General features: G+C 39.3%; 1 protein-coding gene across 1 annotated transcript in view; it reads left to right on the forward strand.

The window, feature by feature from the left end:
- The window catches only part of LOC311246271 (scavenger receptor cysteine-rich type 1 protein M130-like), a gene marked incomplete at both ends in the record, with an annotated part of 84113 nt that overhangs the window by 23292 nt on the left and 39041 nt on the right, over nucleotides 1–21780 (forward strand). Inside the window, one exon of the mRNA XM_084338478.1 lies at nucleotides 2026–2292. Coding sequence (XP_084194604.1) covers nucleotides 2026–2292 — 267 coding nt within the window. The remainder of the gene's footprint in view (nucleotides 1–2025; nucleotides 2293–21780) is intronic.

A 21780-nucleotide genomic window follows, 5' to 3' on the forward strand; every position in this document is an offset into this window, starting at 1 on the left:
GTGCACGAGCGAGGTATAGTGCATAAGTGACGCCGAGCGAGATCCATTACGAAACAGAACTGAGAAGTCGTCGGTCTTGCTGAGTTTGTTATTTGAACCGAAGAGAATGGACTCTGTTTTACCCAGGTGTAATGATAGTTTGTTATCAGCGAGCCAGGTGCAGATTCTGCCTAGTTCCGAGCTGAGGGTTTTTTCAACCTGTAACTTGTTCTTGTCAGAGACAAAGGTAATGTATGATACTTTACACACTGTACCAGAAATAAAAGGTAGGTTCCCCTGAATGATCAAAGGTATACAACTTGATACCCACTCAAAGAATAAGCTCATAAAATGTAACACTATTTCCAGATGAACCTTTGTCTATGTAGGCGTTAGAGGGTTAAAGGAAGTCACATTCAATCCAGCAAAGATTTTTTTCTAACCTAATATTAATTGGAAATGCAATTGTTGTGCCTTCAAAGTAAATCGATTTAATATTGGCACATAATTAATTATGAATATACATGTCTACCTTCTCATACTATACTTGTCATCTGTACGTGTGCTCTCTCTCTCTATATATATTTATTTTTAACTAAACTTATGAACAGCAGTAGTACACCGTAGTTTTGATGTCAGTCCTACAGGTAGTTTTGACAGAAATCAATTAACATAGACTTAGTCAAGTGCAACAGAGTAATTAGAAAACATTCTTGAGCATTTCAAATCAATACATCCGTTAAGACAGCTGTATGACACCAGATGGCTGATGTGAATTTCTGACAATGCATTAGCCTGCGTGTGGATTTGTCAGAATAATGAGACCGGACTAAGGTTGTGAAATTTCCCATGACTAATAAACTCATGACAACACCGGTATTACCAGTGACATAGGACATTTGACATGATGACGCTCAATATGTAAAGCGGTTAAATTGATCCGCTGTGTCTAGTCTGTTTTTAATTCCTTTTTTTAATTCCTCAATGTATCCATTTGGTACTACACTCTGCAGACATGCTCTGCTCTCATTCTCTGTTTCTGACAATTTTTTCTCTCTCTGACTCTGTGTGTATGTGTGTGTGTGTGTGTGTGTGTGTGTGTGTGTGTGTGTGTGTGTGTGTTGTGTGTGTGTGTGTGTGTGTGTGTGTGTGTCTGTCTGTCTGTCTGTCTGTCTGTCTGTCTGTCTGTCTGTCTGTCTGTCTGTCTGTCTGTCTGTCTGTCTGTCTGTCTGTCTGTCTGTCTGTCTGTCTGTCTGTCTGTCTGTCTGTCTGTCTGTCTGTCTGTCTGTCTGTCTGTCTGTCTGTCTGTCTGTCTGTCTGTCTGTCTGTCTGTCTGTCTGTCTGTCTGTCTGTCTGTCTGTCTGTCTGTCTGTCTGTCTGTCTGTCTGTCTGTCTGTCTGTCTGTCTGTCTGTCTGTCTGTCTGTCTGTCTGTCTGTCTGTCTGTCTGTCTGTCTGTCTGTCTGTCTGTCTGTCTGTCTGTCTGTCTGTCTGTCTGTCTGTCTGTCTGTCTGTCTGTCTGTCTGTCTGTCTGTCTGTCTGTCTGTCTGTCTGTCTGTCTGTCTGTCTGTCTGTCTGTCTGTCTGTCTGTCTGTCTGTCTGTCTGTCTGTCTGTCTGTCTGTCTGTCTGTCTGTCTGTCTGTCTGTCTGTCTGTCTGTCTGTCTGTCTGTCTGTCTGTCTGTCTGTCTGTCTGTCTGTCTGTCTGTCTGTCTGTCTGTCTGTCTGTCTGTCTGTCTGTCTGTCTGTCTGTCTGTCTGTCTGTCTGTCTGTCTGTCTGTCTGTCTGTCTGTCTGTCTGTCTGTCTGTCTGTCTGTCTGTCTGTCTGTCTGTCTGTCTGTCTGTCTGTCTGTCTGTCTGTCTGTCTGTCTGTCTGTCTGTCTGTCTGTCTGTCTGTCTGTCTGTCTGTCTGTCTGTCTGTCTGTCTGTCTGTCTGTCTGTCTGTCTGTCTGTCTGTCTGTCTGTCTGTCTGTCTGTCTGTCTGTCTGTCTGTCTGTCTGTCTGTCTGTAGAGTCTGTGAGGCTTGTGAATGGATCTGGTCTGTGTTCAGGCAGAGTGGAGATGAAGTCTGATCAGGCGTGGAGGTCACTATGTGAAGCTGACTTTGACAAGCAGGATGCAGAGGTGGTCTGTAGGCAGCTTGGCTGTGGGGCTCCTTCAGCCCTCCAGGGGGCGCTCTATGGAGAGGGAGACGCTTCAATCGGGACCAAAGAACTCCAGTGTAAAGGCAACGAGGCCGATCTCCTGGACTGTGTCACCTCAGACTCAGATAGAAACACCAGCTCACCTGGCAAGACTATTGGCCTCACCTGCTCAGGTATGGAAAACATTATGAATTACTCATTGGTTTAATTAGGATTTACACTTTTAATAATGATATAACTGGTTTAAGTATAGTATTTTGATTTATTTATTTACTGACTATATTCAAAACATTATTTTTGATCTTGTGGTGTAGCTATAGTTGTGAAACGAAGGTTGAATATTAAATTGTTGGACGTATGGTCTGATGCAGACGGACGAGTAACCATTGCTAAGATAGAATACAGTAACAGGAAAATCGCTCTGGTAGTGGCCTACGCCCCTAATCTTTACGATGCTAACTTCTACGCGACTCTCACTAGAACAATGTTGGCTCTACCTGAGTATTCATTTATAACTGGTGCGGATTTTAATGCCATCTGGGATCCCTTGATTGATAAATCTATTACCACTACTTCCAATGATCAGAAACAGGCCACTAATGTATTACAGGCTTGGGCCAAGGATACAGGTGTAAATGATCTGTGGCGACTACTCAACCCAAAAAGTTGAGTACTCTTTTTTTCTCAGGAAGACACAAGACATGTTCTAGAATAGATTATGTTTTGCTTCCCCTAGACTATTTGACAGCTTTGACGTGGAATTGGTAACCAGTGCACTATCAGATCACAGCTGATAAAGGGCTAAAGGGCTCTTTTAGTAGAATGACTTCCCGAGTACCAAGATGGCGTTTTAACCCGACACTGTTGAAAAACACTGAATTCAATTTACAATTCAACATTAAACTAAATGATTTCCTAAAGAGTAATGCGGGTTCGGTGCAAGACCCCAGAATGTTATGGAGATCGGTAAAGGGTTTTATTAAGGAAAACACTACTGTCTTTGCCTCCAACCTTCGCAAGAAACGTCAATCCAAATTGGTAGAACTGGAAATGCTACACTTGTCGTTATTCTCCTCCTTACAACGCAACTACTCATGTCAATTGGAGTCTCAAATCAAAGTGTTAAAAAAGAGATTAATTCCATTGACAACAATCTGAATTTCAAATACGCAGTACAAGACAACATTATTACTTTCATGGCTCTACACCGAGTCACCTACTAGCTATGAAGATACGATCCAATGCACAATTTGCTGATATACCCGCTATTAAGGACCAACAGGGACTTGTTACTGACCCCAAGAAAATCAACGAGACGTTTAGTGTGTTTTACTCTAACCTATACAAGTCAGAAGTGGTATTCGATCATAATAAACTGGATTCATTTCTTGATCAAATTAACCTACCTAAAATATCAGAGGAAGATGCTAAACAGTTAGATGCACCTATTACACTAGAGGAACTTAGGGAGGCTATATCTGAATTGCAAAGTGGTAAGGCCCCTGGATGGGATGGTATCCCACCAGAACTGTACCTCTCATGTTGGGATGTAATTGGACCCCTATTACTTGACAAGTTTTCTTTATTTTTCTTTTATATTTTTTTTATTATTGCAAAACAAAAATTATTAAAAGTCAGTACTCAACACATAATGCAAAATGAAACTAACAGTCAAGGTGGTTAAAATTACATGCAAGTACAGAAACAAGATAAAAGAAAAAGTCTATAATAACATTTTAACCGTATACAGTGTATATCCAGCGAAATTACAATTATATAAATGTTTATATAGAACATACCCCTAATACCTATTTTCTAAAACCCTACACACATATGCTCCAGCTCGAACCCCCCCCTCCCGGACCCCTCCTTGGATAGTACCTCCATTATCCCTCACTCCTAACAGACACTACTATTATAAGCTAGCTTTTATTCTCTCCACCACTTCTACCCACATTGACATTTTGGATTCGTTGAGACCCAGAATTCTTGCTGTAGATATTTCTTGATATATCACATCGAGATATGTAAGAGACCAAACTTTCCGGCACATTTTTTCCGGTTGAAACCAGCGTGATGCAATCAGTTTTTTAGCTACTGTGATACCCGATAAGACAAATCTCTTTAGCTGTGGATTTACTGCAAACTCAAAAACATCATTTAAAAGCAATACAGAGGGGTGTACTGGTATATTCCAAGATACGAGTTTTGATAATTGATGGGTCACATCTTTCCAGAATGCCTTAACTGGTGGGCAGTCCCAATACATGTGCATAAATGTCCCTTCGTCTCCATTTGTACATTGGGTGCATTTTGAGTCCTGTTTCAGGCCCATTCTGTTCAGTCTTATAGGAGTCAAGTATGTCCTGTGAATATAGTTAAGATTGATTTGTTGATGGTCCGGGTTCCTTGATGTAAGACGGACATTTGCCCATGCTTCTTGCCAATCAAAGTCACTTTCCAGGTCTGGAATATCCCTCCTCCAGACAGTGTCTAGTTGAAGGGTTTCATACGAGGACGTTAGTAATTGATAATAAAAACCTGATACAAAACCTCCCAATGTTTCTCTTTCATAGAAAAATTTGTGGTATCTGTGGTGTTCAACTGGTATGTGTAATGGAACACTGTGAGACCTCAAACATAGGCGTAACTGTATGTAAAAAAGCCATGTGGACTCGGTGAGGTTAAACTTTGTGCATATTTCTCCATAACTACAGAAGCCCTGGTTATTAAAAATATCCCCTAATGAGTGTATGCCTTGCTTTTCCCATATAGGGAATCTTATAGGACGTTTTCCCATTAAGAGTGCATTGTTATTGAATATGGGAGTGTGATTATGCCATTTTTGAGGGTTAGGATATTTTTTTTGTGTTTCTCGCCATGTTCTGATTGCATGGGTAATTATGGGGCCAAATTCCCGCTCACAGTGCTTGATTGAAAGTTTAGTGTGTGCTATGTCCTTCAGTCTCTGTGGGGCTACTATGTTTTCTTCCAATTCTCTCCAAGATACCAAAGCCTGGGGATCAAACCATATTGTCAATGGTCTTAATGTGAAAGCCTTAAAATATTGTAAAAAATCTGGAACTGCCATGCCACCGTCTGCTTTATTTCTCTGTGCGGTGGATCTTTTTATGCGAGGTGGTTTGTTATTCCAAATAAATTTGTATGTGGAGGATTGTAATCTTTTCCAGTAGCCCTCTGGAGGAGGTAACGGTAGCATTGAGCTGATGAAGTTGATTCTTGGTAATACATCCATCTTAACTATTGATACCCTTGCCTGTACTGAGTTTTTAAGTTTTGCCCATCTGTCCAGGTCGTCTTTGATTTTCTTCTGTATTTTTGTGTAATTGTGCTTCACCGTTTGCCTTATGGTGGGAAATATTTCCACACCCAAGCATCTAAAATGTTTAACCATGGGTATCGCACCTGGGAGGGTTGTGTCTTTTTTTGCTCGGATGTTAAGAGGAAGGAAAGCCGACTTCGGCCAATTTATTTTAAATCCCGATAAATCACCAAAGTTCTCTATCAACTTGAGTAGATGCGGCAATGTGGTGTTGGGGTTTTGCATGAACAATATTACGTCGTCCGCATATAAACAAATTTTATGTTGTGTGCCCTTGATTACGATTGGTTCTATGTATTGGGATTGTCTTATATATTGTGCTAAAGGCTCTAATGATAGATCGAATAGTCCGGGACTAAGAGGGCAACCCTGTCTGGCTGAGCGTGATACCGGAAAGATTTCGGAGATGAATGTGCCTGTTGTAATCATGGCCGATGGGTCCTTGTATAGTACTTTAATCATATCAATGAATCCTTTTCCTAACCCCATCCTTTCTAATACTGCCCATAGAAACGACCATTCCAGCCTGTCAAATGCTTTCATAGCATCCAGGGATAGCATCGCCTTAGGTGTGGTGTCCTCTTTGTCTGCATCTAGTACGTGCAGTATTCGCCTTATGTTATCATTGATCAGGCGACCTCTTATGAAGCCAGTTTGGTCCGGATGAACTAAAGACGTCATATGCTTTTGCAATCTGATGGCTAATATCTTAGAGTACAGTTTGACATCGGTTCCGAGGAGGCTTAAAGGTCTGTAACTACCGCACTCAGTGGGGTCCTTGTCTTTTTTGAGAAGGACTGAAATGAGTGCGATATTGTGGTGTTTATGGAAGCTCCCCTCCTTGACTGAGTATAAGATCATATTTAGTAATAAGGGTCCCAATATATAATAAAGAATAAAATAATGAAAGATAAAAATTGTCAATTTAATTTTGATAGTGTGACTATAAGTAATGTAGAATATATGTTAAGTACCACTAAAAACAAACCACCAGGTGTTGACGGTCTTGACGGGAAACTTCTGAAATTGGTCCCTGATTTAATTGCCCCTGCTATCTGTCATATTATAAATCAATCCTTTAGTGAATGTTTGTATCCGCAACAGTGGAAAACTGCCAAAGTAATACCACTGCCAAAAAATTTGAAATTGCCATTCTCAGGATCTAATAGTCGTCCCATAAGTTTACTGCCAGTTTTGAGTAAACTGATGGAAAGAATAGTAAGTGAACAGATTAAAAGCTACTTTTCTTTTAACACATTGACCACTGATTTTCAACATGCATATCGTGAAGGACATTCAACAGCGACTGCTTTAACCCAAATGACGGATGATTGGCTGAAAGAGATAGATAAAAAGAAAATGGTTGGAGCTGTCTTGCTTGATTTTACTGCAGCATTCGACATCATAGATCACAAATTCTTACTTAAAAAACTTGAATGTTACGGTTTCTCCTCATCTGCACTATCTTGGATGCAAACTTATTTAGCAAACCGGAAACAAATAGTTTTTTTTAATGGGAGTTACTCAGAAGTTAAAACGGTAAGGTGTGGAGTACCCCAAGGAAGTTGCCTTGGGCCTTTGCTCTACACCATATTTACAAATGACATGCCTCTTGTCCTAAATAAGTCCTATATTTCTATGTATGCGGATGATTCAACGATTTACACATCAGCCTCAACAGCCAATGAATTAAATACGGTTCTAAAGGCAGAGTTGCAATCAGTGATGGAATGGATAAAGAATAACAAACTAGTTCTAAACATATCAAAGACAAGTAGCATCATTTTCGGTTCAAACCATACTCTAAGAACGAACCCAGTCTTGAAACTTTTGATAAGTGATGTGGTAATTAATCAAGTCCAGGAGACTAAACTCCTAGGGGTAACATTAGACAGTAAATTGTCATGGTCACACCATATAAACAATATAGTAGTGAAAATGGGAAGAGGGATTTCTGTTGTTAAAAGATGTGCTCATTTGTTACCACTAAATTCTATCAAACAGGTAATTCAAGCTCTGGTTTTGTCAAATCTTGACTATTGTCCTGCAGTATGGTCGAATGTAACAACGAATAAACTGAAAAAATTACAAATGGTACAAAACAAAGCAGCATGTATAGCGCTTCGCTGTGAGTACAGAACTAATGTTGCAGCGATGCACAGTTGTTTAACTTGGTTACTTGTCAAACATAAATTACTCTGCTCACTCCTTGTATTCACTAGGAATATTCTTGTTACAAAGATCCCCTCAATTTTATATAACAATTTATCAATAAGTCTTGACAGACACAACCATTCCACCAGACATGCTTCTGCACGAGGTTTTACACTTCCAAAAGTGAGGTTGAATGCAATGAAGCGAACTGTCATGTTCCGTGGTATGCAGGAATGGAACTCTCTTCCCAGACATGTTAAGCAGGAGAATAGTAAATGCCGTTTCAAAATCGTGGTAAAACAACATTTTCAACCAAAGAAATTGACATTCCCTAATAGATAGTGTGTACGTAAATGAAAATGTATGTGTCTGATATTTTTATCTTGTATTATGAATTTGATTAGGGTTTTTATTGTTGTTTTAATTGTCTGTATGACATGTAAATGTTGTGAGTGTATAAGGGTTTTTATTGTTGTTTTAATGGTCTGTATGTCATGTAAATGTTATGAGTGTATAAGGGTTTTTATTGTTGTTTTAATTGTCTGTATGACATGTAAATGTTGTGAGTGTATACGTCTGTAACTGTATTTTATGTGTTATGGACCCCAGGAAGAATAGCCCCAGCACTGCTGTGGCTAATGGGGATCCAAATAAACTTAAACTTAAACTTAATATGTCCCAACAAGAAAGGTACATTTCTGATGGGATACCGTCTTTTCCCGGAGCTTTACCGTTTTTCATTCCGGATATGGCCTTCTTGAGTTCTTCTAATGTGATCGGTGCTTCTAACTGTTTAGCGTCGTCCTCCGAAAGTTTAGGGAGAATAATTTGATTAAGATATGTGTCTAATTTGTTTTGATCAAAGGTTGTTTCTGAATTATACAAGTCGGAGTAGAATTCTTTGAATGTATCGTTTATTATTTTGGGGTCTGTTACAAGTACTTGTTGTTTTCTAATGGCAGTTATATCTGCAAATGTTGCATTAATTCTTAATCGCATGGCTAATAGGTGACTAGGTTTAGAACCTTGGAAATACTGCTGTTGTCTTGTGCTGCGTATTTGCATTTCCGATTTTTGTCTGTATATTGCATTGATCTCTGTCTTTAGAATGTTAACTTGATTTTCTAGTCCAGTAGAGTTGTTGTATTTTAAAGAATTAAATAACGTTGAGTAAAGCGTTTCCATTTCAGACAGTTTTGTGCATTGATTTTTGCGCAATATGGAGGAAAATCTATCCGTGAAATCCTTGATCATACCCTTTACCGACATCCATAATATTCTGGGGTCTTGCACCGCGTTTGCATTATCCCGTAAGAATACTGTGAGAGCTTCTTTGAGTTGTGTAATGAATTCCTTGTTGTTAAGCAGCATAGTATTAAAACGCCATCTTGGGGCCCGGGAAGATAGTGTACCAAATGTTGCTTTCAGGATTAAATAACAGTGATCTGAAAGCGCATTGGGTATCATTTCCACTTCATATTTATCAAATATTCTCGGGGATGCAAAGACGTAATAAATTCTGGAAATGTGTTGTGTCTCGCCGAACGACAGGAGTACTTTCGGGTCATGGGATTAAGTGAACGCCATAAATCAATTACCCCTGTAGTCTTTGACCAATCTTTTAATGCTTTAGATGAATTTTTTTGTTCGCTGGAAAAGGCAAGGTAAGATTTGTCCATCCTTGGATTCCAAATGGCATTAAAATCCGCACCTATTATATATGAGTACTCGGGATGGTTTAACATTTCCCCGGTTAGTGAAGTGAAGAAACCCACTTCGTACAAATTTGGGGCATATACCGCTGCCAACGCTATTTTCCTGTTATTATGTACAATCCTAGCTATAGTTATACGCCCCTCAGCATCCGACCATACCCCTTTTAATTCGATATTTAATTTACGTCTGACGACTATGGCTACACCTCGAGTTCTCGTACCAAAAGAAGAGTGACTAATATTATGGTATATGTTATCCGCTAACGTATCTATGTCTTCCTCTAAAATGTGCGTTTCGCTTAATAGAGCCACGTCCACATGTTCTTTTTTCATCAGTGTGAGCACGCTTTTGCGTTTGTGTTGTTTGTTTATCCCACCAGTGTTCCATATCATTATATTCAAACTAGCCATAATCTATGCATGTTCTTGTGTAGTTTTTGGTAATGCTTCTGGAGTGCGAAGCTACAATAGATGTACATCCAATTAATGAGGTCCCGTTGAGAGCCGAGCTTAAAAACATATATATATACAAATAAAAATCCCCTATTTTCCCCTCGCCCAGAGAGTCGTACAGGCCTGTGTTCCAAAAACACATCCTCCGCGAATGACTCTCTCCCTTAGTCCACCGGATTGCCCAAACTGAGCATTGTAATCCTAATCTTCCTATGCTAATTGCCATAGGATCTAACATTTTCATTCTAATGCAATAGAATGTCGCTTTTGGTCTTGCACCTTCCCTTACTGTAATGAAATATTGTGTAAAATGAAAAAAAAATAAAGAGAATAAACTTTCATCGACATATTCATTTGAACCCTCTACTAACATCTAGGAAAGTCAGGAAAAAGGAAAAGATTGTAGAGAAATATTGACACCTTAATGTGAAGAACAATGGAAAAGAACAATGTAAGTTAAAAGATAGAGATAAAAAATAGAATAATATTCAACGTGGAGAAGCCACTAGAACCGAATTAAGTGATTAGATACACTAGAAAAGCAGAGCCTTTTAGAGCTTCAATGTGCCAGTCACTTCATCAGTGGAGTGATTACTTAAATTGTTAGAATAACCTTGTTGTGTTCATACGTTTAGGTGTGGTTGATTTTTAAAGTATTATTAAGGACTGATTGAACTTCAGTCAATTGATTATCTGCTATGTATATACACACCGGATGTTTAATGTTAGAGTTGTAGGCCTTCGTTGTCATGGTGCATTATATTCTAGAAGGTTGTAGAATATACTAGTACCAATAGACTGTTGTTATGTTCCAGAATGATCTAAGAGACCCAGGGCAGTCGAGCGATAAACCCAGAATATTCCAGATTGATCTTATTGCCAATGATATGTACTTGTCTCCCCGGAGACCAGAGTCTGAAATTATAATGTATTACGGATCGTATTATACACAGTACGCATTGGTATAGACGGCCTGCATATCTTCTGCTACTTTGATGAACACAATAAAAGGCATTCTAATACTGATATACACTGAGAAAGAGGGAGATGAATCGGCTTATCTGTTTTCAGACAATGTCGATCTGACTTGGGGTATCTCCTCCATATTTAATCCAATAATCCTCAGCCTCTTTAGGTGTGCGTAATCCAATCCTGCGGCCGTCCCTTTTCACGATCGTTAACAGCGCCGGGTATGTTAGCCGTGGCTTGTGGCCAGCCTTGAACAATTTTTGCATCACCTCCTTGTATGGTAGACGTCGAGCGATGGCTTCTTTGCTTAGATCTTCGTAGATAAATATTGAATGATCACCATGTTTCAGCATCCCACGTTGGATGCGAGCAATTTTGATGATGTCATCTCTTATTGATGTCTTCCGCAGAGTAACAATGATGACTCTTGGCCCTTTGCTTCTTTGCTCCCGAGAACCGATTCTGTAAACTTGGTCCACTTTCGGCACTTTGTTTGGAAAGTTGTTCCCCAAAATCAATGATAGCACTGTTGGAAAGTTGTCGTCTTCGCAATTGACTGCTTCATCAAGCCCTACAATGCGGATGTTATTTCGCCTGTGGTAGCGATGGGATTCGAGTAGCTTCTCCATCGCTTCATCTTTAACCTCTTGTATTTCCCTCCGGCATGCTTCTTTCACACTTTCTATCTCATTTGCCATCTCTGTCATGCCATTGCCGATGGTGTTTTCGTTCACTTTGACTGCCAGTGTAATATCTGTCACCGAATTCTCCACTGTCGTGATTCGCTCGGACTGTGCAGCGACCGCTTTCTTGACTTCTTCCAATTTAGCATCGATGCGATCGAATTTATCTTCGACGTGTGCTTTGAGCTCATCGACGTGTGCTTTGAGCTCCTCGATGTGTGTAATCTGTTCTTTCATCAGGTTAGTTAGTGAGTTGAAATCGGGTGGTATGGTTGTACTGCTTGTGCCAGCTGGTGGTATAGGTGCAGTGACGATGGCGATGGATTTGTCTGCTATTATCTTATCCAGATCAGCTGCTCTATCTCTCACGGAGCTTGTTCCTGTCGCTCCTGTTATGTTGACAACTATTGTCTCTCTGTCGGGGACCATAGTCGATGGTCCCGGTGTATTTTCCTCTTTATTCTCCTCGTCGGGGCTTGTCGCCAACGGTTCTGTACCCGCGTCGCCTAGACCGTGTCTTCTTGATCGTGTTTCGCTCTGCGCCGCTGAAGTTGCCGTTTCTTGTTTCTTTGCCGTCTTTCCCTTATCCTTACCCATGTTGTCTTTTGATATAGTTAGTAGAAGGTCTTATAAATACATACGATGTGGTCTTATCTCTTTTGGTATTGTCCAAATAATGTTTTTAAACTAAATTAACGTTGATGGGAGCGGAGCTGTTGCCAAATGCGTGCGCTACATATTGCGCTAAACCGGAAGTTTTCTACTTGACAAGTTTTCATACTCAATCAAAGAGGGGAACTTCTCCAGGGACGTTAATATGGCGCTTATAACTGTCCTCCTTAAAAAAGACAAAGACCACACCGACTGTGGTAGTTATAGACCCTTAAGCCTCCTCGGAACCGATATTAAGCTGTACGCTAAGGTACTAGCCATCAGACTTCAAAAGAATATGACATCTTTAGTTCATCCTGATCAGACAGGCTTCATAAGAGGCCGCCTGATCACGGATAATATTAGACGGTTACTGCATGTGATAGACGCCAGCAAAGAAGTTGTACCTCCTGTAGCTGTATTATCCTTGGATGCGATGAAGGCCTTTGATAGGTTGGAATGGTCTTATCTATGGGCAGTACTTGGAAGGATGGGGTTAGGAGATGGATTTATTAATATGATCAAAGTACTATACACAGATCCGTCGGCCATGATTATAACAGGGTAATTCACCTCTCCAAACGTCCCTGTGTCGCGCTCGTCCAGACAGGGTTGTCCTCTTAGTCCCGGACTGTTTGCTCTATCTCTAGAACCTCTGGCACAGTATATAAGACAGTCCCAATCCATAGAGTCGATCTCAATTAAGGGCACACAGCATCATATCAGTTTATATGCAGACGATGTAATAATGTTCATGCAAAACCCTACCACTTCACTACCTCATCTTCTCAAGGCAATAGATGATTTTGGCAATCTATCTGGATTTAAGATAAACTGGCCAAAATTGGCCTTCCTTCCACTTAATGTGATCGCGAAGGCTACCTTACTCCCAGTAAATATACCAATGGTAGAACATTTTAGATGTCTTGGAGTTGAGATATTTCCCACAATTTGCCAAACGGTGAAGTATAATTATACCGGATTCCTAGATAGGATCACAAACGACTTCGACAGGTGGTCAAAACTAAAAAACTCAGTACAGGCCCGAGCATCAATAGTTAAAATGGATGTTTTGCCTAGAATCAACTTTTTCAGTTCAATGTTGCCGTTACCCCCCCCCCCCCCCCTGTTGGTTACTGGCAAAAATTACAATCCGCTGCATATACATTTATTTGGAACAATAAACCTCCACGAATAAAAAGATCCACTGCACAGAGAAATAAAGCCGACGGGGTTTAGCATTCCCAGACTTCAGCTATTATTTTAAAGCGTTCTCTTTAAGACCACTGATCACCTGGTTTGATTCTCAAGCATCTGTATCCTGGAGACCATTAGAGGAGAACATAGTGGCACCACATAGACTGCAGGATATAGTGTACATCAACTTATCAATTAAGTAATGCAACTTGATATTTTGAAACTTGAAATTTACTAACCAATATAAATGGCATAGTCATTCCCCCCTATTTAATAATAATTCACTCCTTATTGCACAACAACCTATCAGATTTACCAAATGGGAAAAGAAGGGCATACATACATTGGGGGATGTTTTCAACGACCGGGGTTTTTGCAACTTTTGAGAGATAACTAACTAATTTAACCTCACCAAATCTTTTTATTTCTATCTACAATTAAGAGCAGCTTTAAGGGCTCATGGAGTTCCATTAAAGGGGAACTCCACTTTTTTTGGAAATTAGCTTATTTAACATCTTCCCTGGAGTTAGACAAGAAGATGCATACCTTTTTTGTCTCTGTGCGTGCATTTTAGCTTTGGGAATAGACGCTCCGTTAGCATAGCTTAGCTTCATCACTGGAAGTGAGGCAGGACAGTAGCCTTACAGTGCCTTACAGTGTATTGCAAGGTCTGACATTGACCAAACTTGATATGCATGACCTTGGTGGGCTCTAGGTCAACTCCTGAAAAGGGGGTCAATGTCAGACTTTGCAATCAAAAGTTAGGGGGCTAATAACCCTTGCCATAATTTCAGTGCGCCCCCTAACTTTTGATTGCAAGGTCTGACATTGACCCCCTTTTCAGGAGTTGACCTAGAGCCCACCAAGGTCATGCATATCAAGTTTGGTCAATGTCAGACCTTGCAATACACTGTAAGGCACTGTAAGGCTACTGTCCTGCCTCACTTCCAGTGATGAAGCTAAGCTATGCTAACGGAGCGTCTATTCCCATGAAGTTTGGGCAAACGTACGGCTTTCATCACGCAACCCGGATCATCAACAGATTAATCATAATTTTATTCATAGGACTTACTTAACTCCTAGACGTTTGTACCTAATGTGGCTTAAACAAGACTCTCGATGCTCCTTATGTTTAAACGGTGATATTGGTACATTTATGCATATGTATTGGGATTGCCCTCCGGTTAAGATATTCTGGGAGGAAGTAACCACGCAATTATCAGAATTTTTATTTCTGACCATACCTGTACTGCCTTCTGTATTGTTGTTGAATGATGTTTCTCAGTTAGCAGCCTCTATACAGGTAAAGAGACAAATTTTGTCCGGTCTTACGGCTGCTAAAAAGCTGATAGCATCACGCTGGATTCAACCGGATCAAATGTGCCAGAAGGTATGGGTTCTTACCTATCTCAATGTGATTTATCTAGAGATATCTACCGCAAGAATTTTAGGTGTCAATGAAGCCAGCATATCAATCTGGTTAGAGGTGGTGGAGAGGATAAAGGTTAGCATATGAATTTGTAATTCCTGGTGTTAAGCGGAATAATGGATGGATTGTCCAAGGGGGGGTCCTGAGGGGGGGGGGGAGAGCAAGCAAGAGCATAGGTATTGTATTGTATTTATTAATCTACATTTATTTTGATTTAAGTACTGGACTGTCATTATTGTTATTATTGTGTCAATCATAGTCCTGTGATTTATTGTGGATTCCTACTGTTTATGTATTGTATGTCTGGTTTTATGTAAAAAAAAAGGGGGAAATAAAAAACATGTATTCAAAAAAAAAAAAACATTATTTCATGTTTTTTAATAAAAACAGTATGTCCCAATCAAGCTGATTTAATAAATAAAATCAAATAAAATCAAATGTATTTGTAAGGCCCGACAACACACGTTAATGTCCCCATGGGCCGGACACGTCTTCTTTAAACAATTCAAGAATAAACATCACAATAGGTCAAGAACAAAACACCATAATGTCCAAAATAATTTAAATAAACGCAAAATAAATGCAACACTCCCAGACATACCCCACGCAAAGGTAAGGAAAAATTCACTAAAACTTAGCAATAGGAAAAAATGGAGACGGGACAGGCGTTAGACAGTTCACGTGATTGTGATGGGCGGACATAGCAATAGATACAAGTGGTAAGCATTATGTGAATAGAATATATATATGTAGTATTATAGTGGCAATTTACAAACTATTTCGTATTTTTTATTTGCCACTTCCACTCCGGGGATAGCTTTAGTCTATGCGCACATAATAAAGATTCTGATCCATCCGTTTGGCTGTCACAATGGATCAATAATTTATTTCCAAGCTGCAAAACAAACAAAACACATATATCTAATACATGCGGTACTTGCGTGCGTTGCGTGCAGTGCGGTACAAAAACTGTTTGCTTTCCCGGTCCACCCCTCCCACACAGGCCACCACCCCTTATCAAGGTAAACCGTACAGGTGAATAGCTCGGGTAGGTCTCTTTAAAGGGAAAGTACACATAGTTTCAAATCATAAGAATAGTTACAATAACATAATCAGTGTAAATAATATCATGACTTGTCAATCAAATTATCAGTTTTTGTTTTCATATTTCGTAATCCATAAAGCATTTTCATATAATTGCATGATACAAACTCAAAGATTAAATAACTCAAGAATGGCTCCTACATCCCGGCCTCTAATTGTCCATTACTCTAAAAAGGGACAATTATTCTATGCAAATATGTTAACAGGAGCCTGAACATGTCTTTATATAGTCCACGTAGGAATCAAAATATTCCAAAAAGGGGGTATGTTCCACGAAAAAGCGTATAATCCACAAAAAAGGTATAATCCACAAAAAGGTGTAGTCCATCAGCGTAACAAAGGTTTGGGCATTGCCCTCGAAAAAGAAAAAACAAAAGTGCGTGAAGAAGTCAGTAGGGGCTAGTCAATGTCAGTCAATCTGCTTTTTTCAGCAAGCATAGTTTGCTGATGGGCCTTTCTAGGATATTGTACTTGGTCTTGACCTTTACCTTGCGTACATGCCCTCTGCTGTCAGGCATTGTCTCTTCCATGAGCCAGGAATTTCTTGGTGATGACTCATCCACAATGAGGACCACGTCCCCTGGGGCTAAGTTCTTCCTTACTTGGTTCCATTTCTGACGTTCTTGAAGCAGAGGGATGTACTCCTTTTTCCATCGCCTCCAGAAGAGGTCGGCCGTGTACTGGACCTGCCGCCATCTCCTTCTGCAGTACGAATCCTCCTTTGCAAACCAGGTGGTAGAATGGGTTTTCCTTTCAACTGCAGTAGATGGTTCGGGGTCAGAGCCTCAAGATCGTTAGAGTCATCTGAGACGGTACGGTGGTAATAGGACGGTCGTTGAGAATGGCCTCAGTTTCACATAGGGCGGTTTGGAGACCCTCGTCATCCAGGGTCTGCTGGCGGAGTACTGAGTACAGCACTTTCTTTATTGACCGTATTCGTTGCTCCCAAACGCCTCCGTGGTGGGAGCCAGTGGGTGGATTGAATGTCCACTGGATTCCCTCGTCGAGCAGTGCATGTTGGACCTTTTAATGGCCAAATCATACATCTATGGATAGGGAAAATGCTCCTCTTTTCAATGGCAGGGTTGAATCTGGATTTAGTCATTTCCTTTGCGGTTTTTACTATAATTAGCATTTTCCGATAAATTCGTATTTCCGAAAAATCGTATAAAACATCGGTAAAATGAAAATATACACTTTGACTACTGTTTTTGATAGGGTTATGGTCTTTACTCTTTGCTACAAAAAAAAATTTAAAAACATTAACCTCTTAACCATTTTCTCGCCAATGACGTGTTACCACGTCATTCCTCGCCATGCGCAATCTGCCAATGACGTTTTACAGCGTCTTTGAGATCAATATTTCAAATTTCTGTCATGGTATTCATATTTCACCCACGGATCCTTGACGGGTGCTGTAGGACTCCGCTCAACTCTCCAATGCTTCAACACCGCCACCTGGTGGCCGATCGGCGAGTTGCAACCGGATGTCGATCACACGCCGGTGTGGCTCCCTATTCGGTCCGGCCACTCGCTATCGACTCCATATTGACACACTGGATAATCGATCCGTTGCCATAACTTGATAAACAACATTATTTGGACGTATATAGTATTATACAACCCGGAAATGGTTCGCCTAGATCAACATCCCATAATAGCGATATTTTTGCTCCAGTATCATCCCCCATCGCTACGAGGAAGCTGCAGTGAGTTTCAGGAATTTTAGGATTATTATTATCCATACAAACTGCTATGATCAATATATCACCCATACTACATGAAACATTTAACGTCATCATTGCATTATAAACGACCCCCCCCCCCCCCCTCCGGTCACCAGCAGATGATGAGTCATGACGTTTAGGACCTTGTACAATTGAAATTTTTAATCTGGCGTCAATCGCTATCAAACTGTATTTGATGATCTAATATATGCATAAATGGCTATAACTCACGTTCTATGAAATACTGCAGAAAATGATAAAAATATATTTATACTCTAGACCGTATTTTTGTATGAATGTGTGAATGAAAAAGTAAAACGTTCCTACACCCTGAACGATAGCTAATCGATGTTGAATGGGCCATAGTAATGTCAATTTAGCAATACAATTTAAAAAGTTATAGCCCTGCAAAGTAGGTGAACATCTCCATAGACAAATAGAGCTGGCAGACTGGCTACAAGGATGGATATAAGCGTGGCAGAGAAAGGGTTAACAACCAAGGGCCCACATGTGGACGATTCTTTGCCGACCTCTAGTGGCTCGGGTGTGCATTTATTTTATTACAATAATATAGATAGAATTAAAGCCCTATTTGTTGCCTGTCGATTGCCCTTTCAGGTGACAAAATCCGTTCAGCGGTTCTCGAGTTACATGCCGATATGTGAGGCGTGCCCCAAAGTGTGCAAAAGTACACATTACCACCCCCGACTCCCGGGGCTCTAGTTCCGTCAATCATTTGGTAATAGAAGAAAAGTTGAGATCCAAGGCAGCTCTACAATTTTAAAATGCCTTTATTAATTGGCTTACATTATTTAGAAAGTTTTAAAATACCGACATGTTTCGGCCTACACATGGCCTTCTTCAGGGTGTTGTAACTGTGACAAATGTAACTAAATAAAGAAAAAAGGGAAAAAACAGAACTCTGGGAACTCTTTTTTATTTTCAATTTTTGACATGACATAAAACTAGACACACAAACATTAACAGTAAATATCCACAATAAATCACAGGACTATATGCAGTCCAATATTTGAATCATTATAAATGTAGGTTATGAAATATATACCTAATACTTACAATACAATACAATACATACATATGCTCTTGCTCGCTCTTCTTCCCCCCCCTCAGGACCCCCCTTGGACAATCCATCCATTATTTCGTTTATAACCAAGGATTACAAATTCATATGCTATGCTTTATCTTCTCCACCACATCTGACCAAATTGCTATGCTGGCTTCATTAACACCTAGGATTCATGCGGTAGATATCTCTAAATAAATCACATCAAGATAGGTAAGAATCCAAACCTTCAGGCAAATTTTTTCTGGCTGAATCCAACGTGATGCTATTAGCTTTTTGGCAGCCGTAATACCGGATTTATATGTACAGAGTGTGATAACTGAGAGACATTATTCAGCAACAATACCGAAGGAAGTACAGGTATGGTCAGAGATAAAAATTCTGATAATTGCATGATTACTTCTTCCCAGAATATCTTAACAGGGGGGCATTCCCAATACATATGCATAAATGTACCGATATCACCTTTTAGACACAAGGAGCATAGAGAGTCTTGTTTAAACCCCATTCGGTTCAATTGTATAGGAGTCAGGTAAGTCCTATGAATAAAATTAAGATTAATCTGTTGATGATCCGGGTTGCGTGACGATAGTCGAACGTTTGCCCAGACTTCAGGCCAATCAAAATCTACTTTCAAGTCTGGTATATCCTTCCTCCAAACTGAGTCTAGGGGAAGGATTCCATACGAAGTGATAAAAGTCAGAGACGAAGCCTCTCGATGTCTCCCTTTCATAAAATAATTTGTGATATCTGTGGTGCTCAAGTGGTATCTTTAATGAGCCTTCAAAGTTGCTAATAACTGTATATAGAAATAATAAGTGGAGCTGGTGAGGTTCAATTTGTTATGTATATCTTGATAGCTACAGAAACCCTGTTCGTTGAAGATATCTCCCAATGTATGTATGCCCTGCTTTTCCCATTTGGGATATCTGATATGTCGTTGTGCAATAAGGAGTGCATTGTTATTAAATAGGGGAGAATGGCTATGCCATTCATGTTGGTTAGTAAATTTTTTCTGTGTGTCACGCCATATCCGGATCACATGTGTAATGTATTCAGGTAACCTTCAATCTAAAGCCCTAACAATAATAGTGATGTATTCAGGTACATTTCTATCTAAAGCCCTAATAATAATAATAGTGATGTATTCAGGTAAATTTCTATCTAAATAATAGTGATGTATGGGGCGGTCAGGTGGCGTAACGGAGATTGCGTTCGTCACCAACCCCGGAGCGGCTGGATTCGCCTGTTCGAATCCAGCTCACAGTTCCGGGGTTGTCACCAGCTTGGCTGGCCGTTCACACTAATACAATTGGCAGTATTAGAGGGTGGGAGAAGCTGGCGGGGTGGGTCCGGGTCGTTGTAAACAGCGACTCCTACAGTTCGGTCGGGACGCCTGTTAAGCGTGGATAGGATCTAAGTGGGATAGTGTGATCCTTCCACACGCTACGCCCTCTCAGTGAGAATCCGCGCTGCCAGGTGAAAAGAAGCGGTTGATTGGCTAGACGTGTGTCGGAGGAAGCACGTGGTAGCCTCCACTCTCCCAGACCGACTGTGGGGGGTAAGTGCGCAGCGACCAGGAAGGGGATTGGGAATTGGCATAACGAGGAAAAAGGAGGGGGAAAAAGATCAATACAAAAATTATAATAATAGTGATGTATTCAGATACATTTATATCTAAAGCCCTAATAATAATAGTGATGTATTCAGGTACATTTCTATCTAAAGCCCTAATTATTATAGTAATGTATTCAGGTAAACTTCTATCTAAAGCCCTAATAATAATAGTGATGTATTCAGGTCAATTTATATCTAATGCCCTAATAATAATAGTGATGTATTCAGCTAAACTTCAATCTAAAGCCCTAATAATAATAGTGATGTATTCAGCTAAACTTCAATCTAAAGCCCTAATAATAATAATAGTGATGTATTCAGGTAAACTTCAATCTAAAGCCCTAACAATAATTGTGATGTATTCAGCTAAACTTCTATCTAAAGCCCTAATAATAATAGTGATGTATTCAGGTAAACTTCAATCTAAAGCCATAATAATAATAGTGATGTATTCAGGTAAACTTCAATCTAAAGCCCTAATAATAATAGTGATGTATTCAGCTAAACTTCAATCTAAAGCCCTAATAATAATAATAGTGATGTATTCAGCTAAACTTCTATCTAAAGCCCTAATAATAATAGTGATGTATTCAGGTAAACTTCAATCTAAAGCCCTAACAATAATAGTGATGTATTCAGCTAAACTTCTATCTAAAGCCCTAATAATAATAGTGATGTATTCAGGTAAACTTCAATCTAAAGCCATAATAATAATAGTAATGTATTCAGGTAAACTTCAATCTAAAGCCCTAATAATAATAGTGATGTATTCAGCTAAACTTCAATCTAAAGCCCTAATAATAATAATAGTGATGTATTCAGCTAAACTTCTATCTAAAGCCCTAATAATAATAGTGATGTATTCAGGTAAACTTCTATCTAAAGCCCTAATAATAATAGTGATGTATTCAGGTAAACTTCAATCTAAAGCCATAATAATAATAGGGATGTATTCAGATACATTTCTATCTAAAGCCCTAATAATAATAGTAATGTATTCAGGTCCATTTATATCTAAAGCCCTAATAATAATAGTGATGTATTCAGGTAAACTTCTATCTAAAGCCCTAATAATAATAGTGATGTATTCAGCTAAACGTATATCTAAAGCCCTAATAATAATAATAATAATAATAATAATAATAATAATAATAATAATAATAATAATAATAATAATAATAATAATAATAATAATAATAATAATAATAATAATAATAATAATAATAATAATAGTGATATATTCAGCTAAACTTCTATCTAAAGCCCTAATAATAATAGTGATGTATTCAGGTAAACTTCAATCTAAAGCCCTAATAATAATGTTGATGTATTCAGGTAAACTTCTATCTAAAGCCATAATAATAATAATAATAGTGATGTATTCAGGTAAACTTTTATCTAAAGCCATAATAATAATAGTGATGTATTCAGGTACATTTCAATCTAAAACCCTAATAATAATATGATGTATTCAGGTAAACTTCTATCTAAAGCCATAATAATAATAGTGATGTATTCAAGTACATTTCAATCTA

The sequence above is a fragment of the Notolepis coatsorum genome (genome assembly GCF_963971535.1).
Source record: "Notolepis coatsorum genome assembly, contig: SUPER_1_unloc_1, whole genome shotgun sequence".
NCBI lineage: Eukaryota > Metazoa > Chordata > Actinopteri > Aulopiformes > Paralepididae > Notolepis > Notolepis coatsorum.